This window comes from Myotis yumanensis, unplaced genomic scaffold (assembly GCF_028538775.1).
Source record: "Myotis yumanensis isolate MYYU_CA2020_CCGP unplaced genomic scaffold, mMyoYum1.0.hap1 SCAF_1, whole genome shotgun sequence".
Lineage (NCBI taxonomy): Eukaryota > Metazoa > Chordata > Mammalia > Chiroptera > Vespertilionidae > Myotis > Myotis yumanensis.
In genome coordinates, this window is record NW_027223752.1 from 118,839,391 (window position 1) to 118,853,076 (window position 13,686).

General features: G+C 36.5%; 1 protein-coding gene across 6 annotated transcripts in view; it reads right to left on the reverse strand.

The window, feature by feature from the left end:
* Window positions 1–344: 344 nt before the first annotated feature.
* Window positions 345–13,686, reverse strand: part of LRRC49 (leucine rich repeat containing 49) — a 177,976-nt gene continuing 164,634 nt past the window's right edge. For 5 of the 6 annotated variants that reach the window (XM_070431160.1, XM_070431168.1, XM_070431152.1 and 2 more), the window contains 2 exons: window positions 11,521–11,674; window positions 345–998 (listed from right to left, as the gene is read on the reverse strand). In XM_070431160.1, coding sequence (XP_070287261.1) covers window positions 795–998; window positions 11,521–11,674 — 358 coding nt within the window. In that variant the 3' untranslated portion in view covers window positions 345–794. Of the gene's footprint in view, window positions 999–11,520; window positions 11,675–13,686 lie in introns of those variants that run through there. The other variant, XM_070431182.1, reaches the window with a different exon arrangement.

Here is a 13,686-nt window from a genome sequence, read left to right on the forward strand (position 1 = left end):
GTAAATCCCTACTACTTCTGGGGTACAGGTACAAAGCCTGCAGGAAAAAGAGCCCAAGAATAGCTAACAGTAGAAGGAAACACCGTTCAGAGAAGCCGAATTGAAACTGCATTTCACATTCACGAAGGATCCCTTAAATTAAGACAAAGCATTTTCTTCCTGCTGGTTTTGACTCATTTTCATATTTCCTGCCCCCAGTGGCCCTCGGATCTCCTGTGGTGTCCCGAGGGAATGCACCTAGATGCGGGCCTCTTCCCATCTGAGTGGAGAGAAGGCTCCGACTCAGCTAAAGGGCAACTATACAAGAAAATGACAATTCTGACGGAATAATGAGGCGAACATACTTTGTTTACTAATTTATTAATACGTTTAATAATAAACTTATACAAAATAACATATTTTTGGCTTTGAAATCATGACATAAAACAGGAAGGCAAATAATTGGAAATTATCGGCTGAAAGATGGTAGAAGCAACTCATGCTGAACCTGAGTAACACTCCAGCGGGCGGGCGGCAGCAGGGCGCACCAGCCCAGCAGGAGGGGAGCGCAGTGCTGCTCCCAGTCGAGCTGGCTCCGCACCTGCTCAGCTCCCTGCCGTGGTCTGGTCACCTCGTACCGGAAACTGGGCTTGCCTCTCTCTCCATTCCTTCTTTCCGTCCTGACTTGAGCTACGAGAATAGTGATGCATCCTAGTTTGTAGGATAGTGTTGTTTTCTTAACTTGTTTGAACTACACGTTTTCGACCTTCAAGAACAAAAAACTGCTAAAATCAACTGTAACTATAAAGCCATTTCTATTTTTGGTCAGCTATCTGCTGTAGGCAAAGCTTCATGTAGGAATTTTTGTTGCGAGTTTCCAAGACTGCATCCCTAACAAGCTCGATGAACATCTGTGGCCAAAGCTTCTGCAAGGCCTCTTTTTTCATGCTGATCTCTGTGGCTTCCTTCACAAGGTCCTCTATGTAAATTTTGCAGAATTTCTTTTTTTCCTTTGTTTCCTGTTAAAAAAAGGAAAATCTGCACTGAGTCATAATTAACCCAAAAGCCAAAGCAACAATGAGCAGAACCAGAGAAACCTGAATACTTTCCTAGACAGTAACACCGGTCAGGCAGCACTACCTGACAGTCTGGGCACAGAGCTGTGCTTCAGGAAAGAGCAGTTGGGAGCGCCCGACTTCCCAGCCCGCTCCTACCTCCGTTGGACAATTCTGTGAGAGTTGCAGGCTTGATCCCCAGTGGGGGGCGTACAGGAGGCAGCCGATCAAGGATTCTCTCTCATCATTGATATTTCTATCTCTCTCTGCCTCTCTCTCCCTCCCTCTCTGAAATCAATAAAAAAAAATATATTTTTAAAAAAGTGTACAAGGAAGAAGAGGAAATATATACAAGTCTGGGATCCATAAGTTGGCCTTTGAAAGAAACAGTAGTAAGTCAGTCAGAGAAAGACAAATACCATATGATCTCACTTATATGTGGAACCTAATGAACAAAATAAACTGATGAACAAAATAGGAACAGAGGCATGGATGCATGGAACAGACTGACAGCTGTCAGAGGGGAGGTGGGGGAAACTGGATGAAAGAAGGTGAAGGGATTAGCCAAAGAACATATATGCATAACCCATGGACACAGACAGCAGTGTGGTGATGGCCAGAGGGAAGGGGGGTGCTGAGTAGGAGCTGGGGCTGGGTGGGGCAGGGCAAAGGCAGCGGAAAATGGGGACATCTATAATAGTGTAAATAATAAAGTTAATAAAAAAAGAAAGGGGCACACACATACACACACACAAATAAAAAAAGGAGGAAGAAATAGTGCTTTTTCTCAACTTCTGGGTCTGGCAGTCTACAATTGAAAAATCTTCAAAACACAATAGTGGAAGCTTTGGACCCAAGGATATTCGGGCACTGGGTCCCAGTTTCATCCCAGAGGCTGAAACAAAGCCATTTTGTTTAATACAGGAATTTAACATTAATTTTGGATATTGATATTTTTGGGGAGTATAAAGGTATGATGATGGAAAGTGTCATAATATGTATGGAAAAATCAATGAAACAGACCAGGTGATCAGAATTATATGGGGAACAATTCACATTAATAAAGAAGAAAAGAAAGAGATGTTAATGAGACAATAGGTTTAACTACTTGAAAACATCTACTGAAACCTTCAACTCAAAATGTTAAATTTATTTTTTTAAAATATATTTTATTGATTTTTTACAGAGAGGAAGGGAGAGAGATAGAGAGTTAGAAACATCGATGAGAGAGAAACATGGATCAGCTGCCTCCTGCACATCTCCTACTGGGGATGTGCCCGCAACCCAGGTACATGCCCCTGACGGGAATCGAACCTGGGACCCTTCAGTCCGCAGGCCAATGCTCTATCCACTGAGCCAAACCGGTTTCGGCCCAAAATGTTAAATTTAAAATATCAAAAGATATTGCCATTAAAATTACACTTACAACCCTGGTCATCTTTTCTCAATGGTTAGAGCATTGGCCCTCAGACTGAAGGGCTGCCAGTTTGATTCCCAGTCCAGGGCACCTATCTCGGTTGCAGGTTCCTCAGCCTGGGCAGGGGCCAGTGGGGGAGGCAACTAATTGATGTATCTCTCTCATGTTGATATTTTTCAATCTCCCCCTCTTTCCTCCCTTCCACTCTCTCTAGAAATTAATGAAAAAAAATATCCTTGGGTGATTTAAAAAATTACACTTACGAAGATTTATAATAAGAAGGAAAATACATTATAATGTTACATAGAAAAAATGCAAAATGAAATTTTGATAAAGGTTGGGTTATAAGAGTGTATGTATTTGTCAAAACTTAGAAATTATGCACCTAAGACTTGTATTTCATTGTATATAAATTCTACCTCAAAAGAAGAAACTATATAAAATATTGAATATTAATGATATGCATGCTGAATTACTTAGAGAGAAACATGCTAATGTCTGAAATTACATTTAAATAAATTTAAAGTATAAGGTGGATTTTGATGGACAGATGATGGGGTAGATGCATAGATATGTGTCAAAGCAAGTACACTATACAGTACAATGTTAATAGTAGAATATAGGTTTGGGTGGATGGCTGTTTACTGTAAATTCGTTCAACTTTGCTATTCGTTTGAAATTTTCATTAAAAAGTTAGAAAAATATATAGAAAACTATTGCAAGAAAATCTATGGAAGTGTCATTAAGATAGTTTTTGTGTTGTGAGACCATGAATGTTTTTTACCTCTTTTTGTCTATTTCTCTTCCTTTTCCATATTTTCACAGTTTTAAAACAACAAAATATATTTTAATTTTTTAAAATATTGATTTTAGTGAGAGAGGGGAAGGAAGAGAGAAAGAAACATAGATGAGAGAGACACACCATCCTTTCTCCTGCATGCCCCATTCTGGGCACCGAGTCCGAAACCAGGACATGTGCCCTGACCAGGAATTGAACCAGTGACCTCTTGGTGCCTGGGACAATGCTCAACCAATTGAACTGCAGCAGCTGGGAAAAAATATTTTATATTCTTGATTATTAATGTAAGTTAATGATGAATCTCAATTGTCACTAATTTTCCCTAATAGAAGCACATTTTGGAAATTTTCTTATAACATAAGATTTTTCTAAATAATCACTCATTATTCAGGGGTCAACTTGATTTAATTTAGTTCATAGGCTAAAAACAACAGGCCACTGGTTGACCTATCATAAAATATGTACAGATTTTGATGGGCGATAAACAAAAAATGGTTTCAGCTGGCAACTTCTCCGATGAACCTGATATCTCTAGCTCTGAAGTATAGTATGGGACTTAGTCACCTACACTAAGTTAGCTTGTTGATGAGAACAGCATTTAGCTGCTCTCTTTTAACACTCAGTAAATCTGGACTACTCAGGGACTACCTACCAGGAAGAAAGACAAGTGTGAATCATCAGAGATTAATAACTGAAACGTACACTATTTCACAATGAGCAATGCATTGATACAAGTCCAAGACACAGAGCATATTTAGTGAATGCCTCTCTTGCAGATTTCTAAGTATCTTGGAACATGATTTTGAATTAAAAGAAAAAAAAAAAAAAGACAGCCCGGCAGATGTGGCTCAGCAGTTGAGCATTGACCCAGGAACCAAGAGGTTGCTGGTTTAATTTCCGGTCAGGGCACATGCCCGGGTTGTGGGCATACAGGAGGCAGCTGATTGATGATATTTCTCTCTCATCGATGTTTCTATCTCTCTATCCCTCTCCCTTCCTCTCTCTCTAAAAATCAATAAAAACATATATTTTTTAAAAAGATAAAGTTCTAGTAATAGGGTGAAAAAATGTTATAGTAATTTAGGCATAACAAAAATTTAAAGAAGTTTTAGATGATGTATCTTGTTAAATAATTTATACATAATACAAATAGAAACAAACTTTTCATAATTGGCATAGTGCAATTTTTGGTGCTTTAAAGTTTTCTGCTATAGTTTCTCCCATTACTTCTTCACAAACATGTTGATACAGAAATGTATCTGCTATAATAACCTAGTAACTGTGTTTGAAAGCATTTTCACTTCATCTCTTCTCTCCTCTAAGCCAATTACTCTGCATCTCGACGTAGTGCACTTTAAAACTCGTCAGGTGTCTGCCAGCACACCCCCTCTGCCCGTCCAGAATGATCCTGCTAAGAAGCACATTAGCAATACCTCTCTTGTCATGACCGTTAAGGAGTTGTTGCTCTTTGAATATGCTCTTCCCATTCTCAAATGCTTTCAAATACTTAGGTTTTTCTATCCCACAATATCCCTGTGTGATTCATAAAGCAAGTCCAATTTTATAAGTCCAATCCTGATGAGATGAATTATATACAATATTGTTTATATTATTTTATTGAACTAAAATGTTGTTGTCATGAAGATGGTTAGAGGGAAAAAGTAGGCCAGCAGTGGGATTTGTTATAAAGTGATTTTAACTATAATGATATTGTATTGGGATTTAATCCGTATCTCCATTTTATAAATAGGAAACTAAGGTCAATAGAAGTTGAGAAACTTGATCAGGATCAGACATCATCTACTACTATTTGCCTAGAGAAATCTCTAACCTAGTCCTTGAAGAAACTGCGGTCTAGTTGGAGAGATGGCCTAAGCATATAAAAAGCTAACTTAAAAAGATGAAACAGTAAGTAAGTGCTGAATGAGATACTGAGACGGCAGATACATCCAGTGTTCTGAGAAGAAAGCCCTTTTGCAATAGGTGGTCAAGCAGACTTCGGAGAGCGGCATGATACACTGTGAGTCCAAAGTCAGGAACCAGGGGTCTGAGTTCTGGAAGCAGCTCAGTCAGTAACTTACCATGTGATCCTGTTACCAGTTTGCCTCATCTGTCTAAGAACAGGATTGGATTCTAGAGTCCCTTTCAGCTCTCTGATTCGACATCCATCATGAATCCTTTTTAGAATGAATCAGGAGAATGGACGGGCAATTACCAACCGACAGAATTATGCATGTCATATGTATAATTGTACATGTCATATGTACAATGAAAGGGTCTGCCTACTCTCATTTGTGAGGAACTCATTTCAATGAACTCCCCCAGTATGTACAGAAGAGAGTGTGAGCACTTTATGCTATAGAGATTTAAAAATTTTTTCAAGAAGTGGAGAGGGAGAATATATGGTATACTTGAAGGAATGCTGGGTTCAGAGTCAAGAGAGAGTGATTAAGGGACTAGAGTAAGATCTATCAGTGGTATAATCAGGGGCCCAAATCTAAGTCTCCTGGTGGCCTAATGTTCTTTTCCAAAATATTATGTGACTTCATGTCATTCTTTTCCTTTGGTATTTCTCAAAACAGGAGTCAATGTTCCCTGTCTTTACTTCTTCTTGCTTATTTATGATCAAACTACTTTAATCAAGACTCTGCTTTTATGACTCCATTGAAACAATTTTTGTTACACACACACACACACCCAAACCAAATAAACCCCAATGACCTTGATTGCCAAATTTATCAACATTTTTTTTCTTTCTAGTTTGTGCCTTTGGTGTGTTAGAGAAAATATTAGCTTACCCAACCAAGGTCATAAAGGTTTTTCTCCTTTTAAAAAAAAATGAGAACTTTTTTTTTTTTTTTTTGCTTTTCATACTTGGATTTTTATTTAATCTGGATTTCATTTTTGCTGTATGGTATACAGTACGGTCTCCTCAGTATCATTTATTATGCAGTCTGTCTACACTAGTGTGCAAAACCTGCTGTCTGTATAAAGATTCCCCATACGCATGGGATAATTCTGGTTCTATTTTGTGCACAGGCCTATTGCCTATTCCTACACTGCCTTCGTTACTATGCTGTATGATAATACTTGCTATCTGGTGAGGGAAGTTCTCCCACTTTTACTCTTGTGTTTTAGGTCTATCAGGTAATATTTTAAGAAACTGCTCTATCAGATAACTTTTATGATCAAATGGTGAATTTCCATAAATAACTCTGTCCACATTTTAATTAAAGCTGCCTTATAGTTATAGGTAGATTTAGGAAGAATTGACATTTTTATCATGTAAAAAGTTTCTGTCCAGCCCAGCTGGCATGGCTCAATGGTTGAGGAAATCATGGTTCGATTCCCGGTCAGGGCACATGTCCAGGCTGCAGGCTCGATCCCCAGTGAGGGGCGGGCAGGAGGTAGCTGATCAATGATTCTCTTATCATTGATGCTTCTATCTCTCTCTCTTCTTTCCTCTCTGAAATCAATAAAAATATATTTTTAAAAAGTTTCAGTCCATGAACATTATCTATTTAGTGCTTCTTCAGTGTCTTTCTATAAAATTTCACAATTTAATTGAAACCTCCATAAAGGACTTAAACGTATTTTATTATTCATGCCTACAATGTTTGTTTTTGTGGTAAATGGTACATTATTTGAAATTAGTTTTTGAATAAATAATACAACCTAGATTAAATAATTGCCTCCTTTCCTAAAAGCTCTTTATAATTTAGGTAGATCGTTGCAAACTATTTTTTGTCATTTATCTTTCCTTATTTTATCCCCCTGAAGGTCTTTCTCATCCTAATGATACACATTAATTTTCCATTTCTTGTATAATTTTTATGCTTTTATTATAAACTTTTAAATCTCTGATCCATTGGGAATTTATGCTGGTGCAAGACATAATGACCAAATCCTGTTACCCCCCTCAGTTTCATAATTATTCTTGAATCATTTATTGGATAGTCCACCGATCCAGTTTGAGATTATTCTTTATCATATAATAAAGTCTCTTTTGTATTTAGATATATACTTGACTTTTCATTCTATTCCATTAGTCCATTCTTCATAACCACCTTGTTAGAACAGGTAAGACTTTATAAGAAGCCCTAACACCGAGCCGTGCGGGTCTCCTTCTTCAGAGTCTTTATGGCTATTAGTTACCTTCCCAGATGTACTGCAGGATCAACGCACCTCAGTGTAAAATGTTTGTATTCTTATTGGAATCACATTAAATTTTTAAATTAACTTAAGGAAAATTAGCATTTAACTTTAGGTCCTTCTTATCCAAAACGTGATAGGTTTTTTCATTTGCATAAATCTTTTGTGTACTTTATTAATGTTTTAAAGTGTACTTCAGATAGTTCTTGCATATTTATTAATTAGCTTCTTACTAGGTATTGTATCTTTTTGTGCTGTTACTATGGGTCTTTCCTCCAATATATTTACTTTTTCGTTGTTATTTATATATATGGAAGCTGTTGATTCTTGCTCCATTACTGAATTTTCTTACAGTTTTTTATAGTTTCTCAATTAATTTTCTTGACATTCCCAGGTATTTAATAATATTTGAAAATAATAAATTCACTCTCTTCTTGTTAAGTTACCAATGGTTTCTTTCTCTGGTCTAACTGTATTATTTGCTTTGATAAATAATAATAATGGTTATATTGGACATTCTTGTCTTGATACTGACTTCAATAAAGCATTGGTGTTTATCGCTGTGCACAGATCACCTCAAACTTGGTGGCTCAAAACAACACAAATCTATTATCTCACAAGTTTCCATGCGTCAGTCCAGGCATGACTGAGCTTGAGGCCCTGCTCAGGACGTCACAAGGAGTTGGCCAGGCTGTGTTCTTTTCTGAAGCCTGGAGTCCCCTTCTAAGCTCAAGTAGTTGTGGCAGAATTCACGTCCTTCCAGTTGTTGTACTGAAGTCTTATTTTCTTGCTGGCTGTCAGCAGGCAGCTGCTCTCTAGAAGCTTCTCACAGTTCTTTTCCATGTGACCTTCTCAAAATATGGGGGCTTATTACTTTAAGGCCTGTAGGAGAATCTCTCAGGGAAATCTTGAATCCCTTTTTAAATGATTGCCTGATTAGGTCAGGCTCATCCAGGATCATCTATTTTTATTAACTCAAGGTCAACTAATTAGGGATCTTAATTATATCTGCACAATTCCCTTATCCTTGCCATATTCCACTGGTCAGAAGCAAGTCAGAGGTTTTACCTGCACTCAAGGGAGGATATAATCTAAGAGTGTGAATGCCAGGGGCTGGGAATCATGGAGGCCCTCTTAGTCAGAATTCTGCTTCCACTAATGCGAATGTTCCTAGAGCTTCCCCATCATGCATGATGTTTACTATCCAATTTCTAGTTCTTCTATCTATCTAAAGAAAACTTAGTGGGGGGATGGGTAAGAGATCAACCGAAGGACTTCTATGCATGCATACGAGCATAACCAATGGACACAAGACACTGGGGGCATGGGAGGCTAGGGGAGGGTCAAGGGGAGAAAAAAAAAGGAGACATATATAATACTCTTTGTAATACTTTAAGCAATAAAACAATTTTTAAAAAAAGAAAGAAAACTTAGAATGGGTGTTCAATTATGTGAAATGCCTTTTCAATACCTACAGAAATCATCACAATTTTTCACTTTTGATCTATTAATTTGCTAGCATTGCACTTGGCTATAGTGTTTGTTATTCATTTAATGTTCTGCTGTATTCTGAGTGATAACATTTTAAAAGGATTTATTCTTAGGTACCTGGTCTGGCTTTTCTTTTTCTGTGCAATCCTGACATAACATTTGAAATCAATGTTATCCTGGCAACCTTAAAAAAATGTAAAGATGTTCTTTATTTTTCAGTGCTTTTGAACAATTTAAAAATCACTGGAATTGTCTGCTTCTTAAACAGTTGGTATATTACTCTATGAAACTGTCCTTGTTTTGAATACAGCTCTTTCATATTTTTTCTAAACGTCTTTTATAGAAATTGTACTAATTTTTCACTCATTAAAACAACTGCTTTCCGGAAGAGAAGGACTCGTAATCCTGACAGCTTGGCTTTCATTTTCCTTTTTTGACACAATCAGGAAGCCCCTGATGGCCAAAGGATTACATTCAGTCTCTTTCACGCAGCCCTCCTACTTCCTTTCAGGCTCATCTTTTAATCATCTTCCTCAGTCTGTGCTTCAACAACACTAAACTGCTTCTAGTTCCTGGCCCTTTCCTTGTCTTCCTATACTTCTACGCCTTTTATTCCCACTGTTCTCTTTGCCAGCCTTGCCCTTCCCTTTGGTATGTAGTTATTTTACCCTTTAAGACTGACACCAGGAAGCTCCTTCTTTAGAAAGCCTTCTTTGACCTGGGTCAGCAATCCCTCCTGCACTCTCTTGATATATTGATTTGTTATTATCCCTGTGTATGTCCATCTCCTCTATTAGAATGTAAGATCCATGAGGCTAATACAGGAACTTCTTATAGCCCAAGTATTACATGTGATAGGTGCTCAACATATGATTTTTGAATGAGCAAAAGTATCAATGTAGATAAAATTACAATGAAGATTAGCTGACTAAGTATTTGAAGAATTTTCTTAAGAAAGGGACTTGTTCTCTTTTTGACACAAAGCAGTACTAGAATCATTAAAGTTATTAGCTTAATTTGGGTAAGAATTTCTTCATAGTTAGAGTTGTTCAGTGATATACAGCTACATCATGAAGCAGTGACCTTTCTTGCACTAGAAGAATTGAAAGTAGAATCTGAACATCTTTTAGGAAGCTATAAAAATATTGTTACACAGTACATTGAGTTTTCAGGTGATTTTCAAGCTATGATCCACAGAGCCCTATGGGTTCCAAAGAGATGCTTGAGGATTGGGGTGAAATGCAGGGAAAGGAAAAGAATAGAAGATCCAATCAAATGAAGCTCTGAACCCCCTACTTTCCCTCTGCAACAACAGCAGCTCTGCTGTCTTGCTTTGTTTTGACATAGTGGGTTTTCAGCTGCAATGTGGTTTGAATAAAGAGTCCCATAGCTGTTAAAAAAACACACACATTTGAAAACTACTAGCCTATTTCACTTCAAATTTTATATATCTATGATACCTATTCTATATCTACATCTAGATTTAGATCTAGATGATGTATCGATGTATGTAATTTTATATATAGTGCCTTGCACGTAAGTCATAGGTGCTCAATCAATGCTACCTGATCTTTTTCTCTTATTCTTTTGCCCATTAGTTCCCTCAAAATCTCTTGTAGAATCAATTTAACATTCTATTGTTAACTAGATGATTTGTTTCCTCAGTTTTTTTATGAGCTCCATCAAGGCAGAAACTGCATGCTTTTCTTCTTTGTAGCTCATATAGCACCCTAACATTGCATTCCCCCAATAAACCTCTGAACTCTTTGCCTTTGTAGTTACAGTGAAAACAGAACAGGTCAAAATGATATTATATGATTAAGAATACAGAAGTTCTTTGGTTGAAGCATTACCAATGGACGCAACACTAGGGGGGTGAGGGCATGTGCCGGGGGGTGGGAGTGGCCAGGGAGAGTTCAATGGAGGAAAAAAATATATTGTAATAGCTATGTCCAGGCCAGGGGGGGTACCTGAAATATCAGGGGGACCACTCTGTAAAATATGTGATTATCTAAACACACACACACACACACACACACAAATACAGAAGTTAATCGTGTAGAAGATTGAAAGAAGTGAATTAAAACACCTAGGACTCAAGCAAAGGGAACAGAAATGTGTCCCCTGCCAGTCTGGCATGGGCTAGTTAAGTATTCACAGCAAGCCCTATATCCCTTTTCTTTTAAGTAAGACCTTTGGTCCTACTTTGGTCTAGATTTTTGATACAGATTTATTTCTTTTTTTGTTTGTCTATTAAATTTATTGGGGCGACATTGGTCAATATGAACATATAGGTTTCAGGTGTAGGTCTCTATGTTATAAGATCTGTATATTGCACTGTGTGACCACCACCCAAAGTCAAATATTCTCTAGTCACCATTCAAATTTCTTTTGAAGATTCTTTTTCTGCATAAATAAAGATATTGGAAATATGGGCTCCACTTCTTCCTAATGCCATGGTGCCTACTTTCCCCACCTCTGTATATTTAAGGCTGGCTAACATTCCAGACAGTAACAACACTAAAGGGTTATCTTGACTGTTTGAGGGAGAAATGTACAACCTTCAAGTCCTAAGCCATGTGATATATACCCAGGCACTATATTCCAAAAATCAATGGTAGTTTTACCTCTAGCTTTTCATTATAAAAGTCTCTTGTGGTATAATTTAGCATAGCACGATTTGTATTTTCTCCTACAAATCTTTTGCTATCATTATTTTCTTCATTAACAATACCATGTTTTTTCCCCTTGGTTTCTTGTAGATAGCGGAATTGCTTCTTCCTGCAGAAAGACAGCAGAGAGATATAGAGTTACTTAACAGGTGTATTAACATATGTCCATTTTTTTGTTGTTGATTTTAGAGGGGAATGTATACTCTTTTGAATGTTTTATGAGAATGAGTTAATTATTTCCTTGAGCTCAGTTCAGTACTCCAATCTTTCTACTAATGAAGTTATTCAACACAAATTCTTGTTTCATAACTACCAATCATCAATATAAACATGTCTCAAGCATTTCTAAAGTGAAAAAGACTCGACATTAAAAAAATCAATACAAAAATTAAGTAATCACAGAGCACAAAACAACCCAATTAACGATGTAGTAGACCAAACTTTCAAAGTCTTTATATTCCATAAAACATGTTAGTTACCCTCTTATAAAGCACACAAATACCTCATAACCCCACTATGAAGCTCAGTAGTATTATAAATAGCTAGAATATGAAATGGGATACTGGTTTAAGTTCAGACAAAATCAAAACAAAAACTTCCAACTATTAGCATATCAGTTCCAGATCTCAGGAGGAGGTAAATAATGAGAGGAGCCTCAATTGATTAAGAAGAAGAACATAAATGGTGCTCATAGTATCACTTACAGACCCATAAACCTAATCCAGACGACTCCAACTTATCCTCCATGAAGTTGCTTCTGGTTTCCACCACTTGCAGTGGTTCTCAACCTTCCTAATGCCGCGACCCTTTAATACAGTTCCTCATGTTGTGGTGACCCCCAACCATAAAATTATTTTTGTTGCTACTTCATAACTGTAATTTTGCTACTGTTATGAATCATAATGTAAATATCTGATATGCAGGATGTATTTTCAGGGGTCGCGACCCACAGGTTGAGAACCATTGATAGAGTGCCTATACAGGAAGTGGTATTACTACTTTACTGTTAACTTAAGACTGGGAGCAGAAGAAAAATATTTCTTTTAAAATTTCTTCCATTTTCAATTTAAAAGTGTATGACAAACATTTGAGAAATGGTAAGGAATACAAATTTTTGAATAGTATAAAGAAATAGATAAAATCACTCATAAATCTATAGCACATAAATATATATATATAAATCTATAACATTGTTCACATTTGACATATTTCTTTTTAGGCCTTTTCTATAAATTTTTGTAAAATGTTAAAATCATGCTAAACATCTTATTTTGTACACTGTTTTTCACTTAATGCTATACAATAAATTTTTTCCATGTCATTAAAAATTAATAATTTTGCCCTGGTCTGTGTGGCTCAGTTGGTTGGAGCATCGTCCCATGCACGGAAGGGTCGCAGATTCGATTCCCAGTTAGGGCACATACCCCGGTTGCAGGTTCAATTCCCAGTAGGGGCATGTACTGGAGGCAACCGATGAATGTTTCTCTCTCACATAGATGTTTATCTCTTTCTCTCTCCCTCGCCCGCTCTCCCTTCCTCTCTGTCTAAACATATTTTTAAAATTTAATAATTTTAATGAATATATAAAAATCAATTATTATGTAGAACACAATTTACCTAATCAATCATTTTTATTGGATATTTAGATAGTATAATACTCTCACTTTTATAATGAAAAAAGGTCTTTATCTGCATTTATTTTCTTTATTAATTTTTAATTACAAGAGCAATGTAAACATACATTTTATATCACTTTTATTAGTCTTTTCAAATGATCAACTTTTCATTAATTCTGTTTTTAATGTCATTATTTCTTTTCTTTAACTCTTCAGAATTATTTTGCTGTTCTCTAATTTCTTTAGATACAATGTTTAGCTCATTCATTTTCAAGCTTTATTCTTTCCTATTACATTCATTTCAGGGCTAAAATGTCCTCAGTTAGCACCAGGGTAACTTGATCCCACAAATTTTGAAATATTGTATTTTTATTATATTTCATTTCAAAGTAGTTTCAAATTTCCATTATGAAACTGTCTTTAAATGTGGGTTATTTAGAAGTGTTCCTTAATTTGAATCTGTTGACTTTTGCTTTACAAATAGTATTTGGTTAATTTTTATAAA